At 51.9% G+C, this 4657-nt stretch overlaps 1 protein-coding gene across 1 annotated transcript in view; it reads right to left on the reverse strand.

Annotated features, from left to right (window-relative positions):
- Positions 1 to 4657, reverse strand: part of PLA2G4D (phospholipase A2, group IVD (cytosolic)) — a 29356-nt gene that overhangs the window by 18041 nt on the left and 6658 nt on the right. Inside the window, exons 6-8 of the mRNA XM_005860289.2 lie at positions 4363 to 4405; positions 2799 to 2862; positions 2303 to 2445 (exon numbers count right to left, since the gene is read on the reverse strand). Coding sequence (XP_005860351.1) covers positions 2303 to 2445; positions 2799 to 2862; positions 4363 to 4405 — 250 coding nt within the window. The remainder of the gene's footprint in view (positions 1 to 2302; positions 2446 to 2798; positions 2863 to 4362; positions 4406 to 4657) is intronic.

The raw sequence follows: 4657 nt of genomic DNA on the forward strand, positions 1-4657 counted from the left end.
GACAACAAATACATATCTATCAACAAGTGAATCTAAAAATCAAGTCAATAAAAAATCTGATGAACAGAATAAACTGGTGATTATAATAGAATCAGGGACATAGAAAGGGAGTGGACTGACAATCCTCGGGGGGAAGTGGGTGTGGGGTGTGCAGAAGAGATTGGACAAAAATCTTACACCTATGGATGAGGACAGTGGCGGGGGGTAAGGGCATGGGGTGGGGTGGGAACCAGGTGGAGGGGAGCTATGGGGGGAAAAAAGAGGAACATCTGTAATAATCTGAACAATAAATATTTATTTTAAAAAATTAAAAAAAGAAAAAAAACTAATAGCTAATATCACCCTGGCCGGTGTGGCTCAGTTGGTTGGAGCATCGTCCCATGCACCAAAGAATTGTGGGTTCGATTCCTGGTCAGAGCACATACCCAGGTTGCGGGAAGCAACTGATCAATGTTTCTCTGACATTGATGTTTCTCTCTCTCCCTCTCCCTTCCTTTCTCTCTAAAATTAATAAAAAACACATAAAAATAATAAGAGCTAATATATTTAATGTAATAATAGCTAATATTTAGTTATTGTTTGTGAGAACCACGCCAGAGTCCCCAGATAGTCAAGGCTAATTAGAGTGTGGAGGCCTTGTTGATAGTATGCTGGAATGTCCAGGGCTACTCTGAACACGCTGCAAGCCCACAGCGATCTCACGGTACGCTGTGCCCTTTATAACCCAAATGATTGAGGACATCGTTGGCTAGAGGCCTCCTTTGTCTAAATGCATGATACTGACCAGCTAGAGAGGCAGCTGCTGAGATGAAGCTGAGAGATGGTACTGCTACGATGTAAGGCTAAGAGCTCACAGAGAGCTCAGATACAGCTACCATGTTAACCAGCCAGCGTGCTGGGCAGGGGAGACAGGAGAAGCTGCTGAGGCAGAGAGCTCAGGTGCCGCTACTATGGGAGGCAGTGAGTCTAGGGGGCAGCATGCGGAGAGAAACGTACTAGTTCAGGTACTAGCTGTGGGGACAGAGATTAATGCTACTATGTGGGAAAGATATGTGTTCACCAGCCGGTGTCTGGCTGCCTGCCTGTATGGACTTTGCTGTGAGGACTGTGTTGTCTGATGGCCATGTGGCCACTGGCTTCTGTAATAAAGACTCATTCTTATACACCCACAACCTCTCATGGCTTCTCTAAGACCCAGCATCCTAGGAGGGCCAGCCCCAGGGAGAGGGGCTCAGACCCAACACCTGTAACTAGTGAGCAGAGGATAAAGGAGGAACTTGGACTAAGTCCCCAACAGTTAGTGTAGCGGGTAGGGCTCAAGAAGGAACCTACTCTAGCGTAGTCAGGAAGAATTTAGAGAAATATATGGATTCAGAGCAACTCAGAGCAGCAGTGCTCATGCAGAGCTCTTGCTGCCTCTGACATTGTTCTAACGGGATCATGTATGAACTTACGAAGAATTTATAAAGAAACAGGTAGTGAACTAATATTCCTGTATTGTACAGTAAATAAGCAGTGTGACCCCCAACAGTTAGTGTAGCGAGTAGGGCTCAAGAAGGAACCTACTCGAGCGTAGTCGGGAAGAATTTAGAGAAATATATGGATTCAGAGCAACTCAGAGCAGCAGTGCTCATGCAGAGCTCTTGCTGCCTCTGACATTGTTCTAACGGGATCATGTATGAACTTACGAAGAATTTATAAAGAAACAGGTAGTGAACTAATATTCCTGTATTGTACAGTAAATAAGCAGTGTGACAAGATAACCAGAGTGGGATGTGTGAGGTCTATTTAAGATGGGAGAGCCCCTCTGAAGGGGTACCATTTGAGCTGAGATCTAAATGAGGAGGAGGAGGAGAAGAAAAAGGAGGAGGAGGAAGCAGCCTTGGAAGGAGACAAAGGGGGACAGGGAAAGCGCTGGCATGTCTGAAAAGCAAGAAGAGACAAGCTATGGCTGGAGCATCATGAATGAGGGGAACGTGGGTCAAATGAGGCAGCAGAGGTGGGCAGGGGCCAGGCTGTGCAGGGCCTGTGGGCACCGACATCAGATTTTTTTCTGAGAGCATCACTGGAGGAGCCATTTAAGGGCTCAGACAGACATAGCGTAACAGCCCCTCCCCACACCCACTCCAGGCCCTGATGACCCTCCTGCCTGCCAAGGGCATGTGCCTAACTGGGGGAGGCTGACACAGCCACAGGGGACTGGCCGTGGCAGGAGGCAGGCCAGGGAGGGGCCTGAGCAGCTGGAGCTAGCCCAGGGCCCAGGTTGGTGAAAAATCTCCTGAGTTCAGACCCAAAGACCCACCCTCAGGCGCCCTCTCAGCTCTGCCTCTTGAGCTGCCATGTAGTGAAAGCGGAAGGCTGAGGCTGTGCCCAGGGCCGATGTCTGCGTGTCTTCATATGACCCCGTCAGCACCAGCTCCAGCTCCAGCTCCAGGTTGTCCTGGTCTAGGTAGAGAGCGAGAAGGGTAACATGAGGGGAAGGACCCAAAATACCGGCAGTACTGCCTGGACGTGATGAAGGCCCTGTGGCTAGACCATGGCAAACAGGATGCTGGAAAGGGCCTCCCCAGCCTGCTGGGCCCCATCCCCCATGGAACGCCCACCTCTTGTGACATGCCCTCCTCCAGGTCAGGGGGACCCTCCTGCCCAGACGAGACCTGTTGCCCTTCTGCTCTGTAGGCAAGAAGAGGCCAGCTCTGCCCTGCCGCTCACCCCCTGCCCTGTATGGGTTTCCCAGCCACCCCATCTACTCCCCACATTCCAAGCAGAGGTCAGACCTGGTTCTGAGCGGGTCTCACCTGAGTCCTCGGCTGCGCTCCCCGTGCTCTCCAAGCGGATATCCAGGCATGACAGCTCTCGAGCCTGGGGCAGACCACATCATGGGCAGGGGGTTCTGCTGGGGAAGCTTCGGTCCCCTCAACCTCACCCGCTGAGCCCCACTGTCCCGAATCCACCACACACAGAACAAGAAGTGGGGTCCAGAGTGGAACTGGACCAGAAAACCCTCACCCCACCTCTGATGCGCTGAAACTGCTAAGCCAGACGTCCGGGGACAGCCAGGGGAGCCCCATCTCTACTCACCCCCAAGCTCTCCTAGATTTGCCGAACTTCTGGAATCTCTGCAGGCCCCCCAGCTGCCAGGCACAGTTTTGTGGTGTGTTTCTTTTTTTCAATCTCTACGTTTTTCTACAGCCTCAACCTGGAGGATGTGTTCATTCTACAACTGCTCCCTAAGAGTATTATACAAACCACCCGTCTACAGGGTCATGAAATGGGTCAGATAAATCCTTGACATTTTAGCAACTAGAGTACCTCCCGACTGCCCTCCACTTAACTGACTTGCCAAACGAGACTGCTGCGTTCTCTCTGTAATGCCTGCCAGCTGCCAGCTGCCCACTCCTGCAGAACTGAGTTCATCAGCATCCCCCGGCCTCCATCACCTCAGATAAGAGGCAGCTGCCATGGGATGACTACTTTAATGTGTGCAGGCATACCTCGAAGGTAAAATGAGAGTCACAATAAAGTGAGTCAGAGTCTTTTTGCCGGTGGAAGGTCTTGTCTTCAATTTGTAAACAAATGCAACATCTCTGAAGAGCAATAAAGCGAAGCCCCATACAACAAGTATGCCTGCATTCGCAAAAGTAATACTAGTCCATCAAACAGGCAGTCGCAGGACCCTGAGGTGGTGCCTCCTTCAATTTGGGGCTCTAGGTGCCTATTCACCTCCTGCTGGGCCTGGCCCTGCTCCCAGTCGGCTTGCTTGTGGGGGACTGCACTTTGAGTAGAAAGTTTCTAATGCGTCTCTCGCCACCATGTGTCCTTTCCTCTCCATGGCAGCTTTGTGAGCTTGCCGTGTTTAGGATTGCCGACCAGGACTCTCCACTGTCTCAAGGAAGAGCTGACTGACCCCCCTGACCCTATCCCAAAGCTCCCAGATTGGAAGTGCACCCCCCTGGACACCCGCCCCCCCGAGCCTCAGTTACCTCCATATTAACTAATAACCTGAGCGAGGCCAGGCCCACATGGCTTTCGGGCCAGGGCTTCCTCTTTGGGAGCTGAGAACTATGAGTTCATTACAGGTGACCAAACACATCAGGATGGACTAACAATTCTCCCATCACCCCCTCAGCCATACAGCCAGAGGGGGTGATGAGTCAGAACCTTCTCACAGCAGAGCCTCAGCCTCCCTCTCTCCATGTTCCCTTTAGCCCCGCTCAGCCCCCCATCCCCCAAACACATTCCCAGGTGACCACCTAGCTGGGAGGCCAGGGGTGGTCTGCCGCAAAGCCCGGTCCTTGCTTTGTCCCATCTGGCCCACCCCCACCTCAGCTCCCCTCATAAGCCTGGGAAGGCAGTGGTTACCACAAGGACGTTGTTGGTGATGAGATTCTCTGGGCGGTCTGACCTGGAAAATCAAACCGTCCACAGTCTGGCCTTGGAAAAGCAAAAGCTCCCTATGCTAACCTGCCCCCTCCCAGCCCAGGCTCCACCCACGTGGGGACTCCTGGATGATGCTGAGGGTTCTCTAAGTCCTGGATACTATTCAGGGTGCGGGGAGATGCTTCTGAAGAGTGAAAGGTGAAGAGAGAGAGAGTAGGGCAGAGAAAATACTGACCTTCCTCTCCTCATTTCTCTAAAAGGAACCCCTAGCCTGGCC

The sequence above is a fragment of the Myotis brandtii genome, unplaced genomic scaffold (genome assembly GCF_000412655.1).
Source record: "Myotis brandtii unplaced genomic scaffold, ASM41265v1 scaffold133, whole genome shotgun sequence".
In the NCBI taxonomy this organism is placed as follows: domain Eukaryota; kingdom Metazoa; phylum Chordata; class Mammalia; order Chiroptera; family Vespertilionidae; genus Myotis; species Myotis brandtii.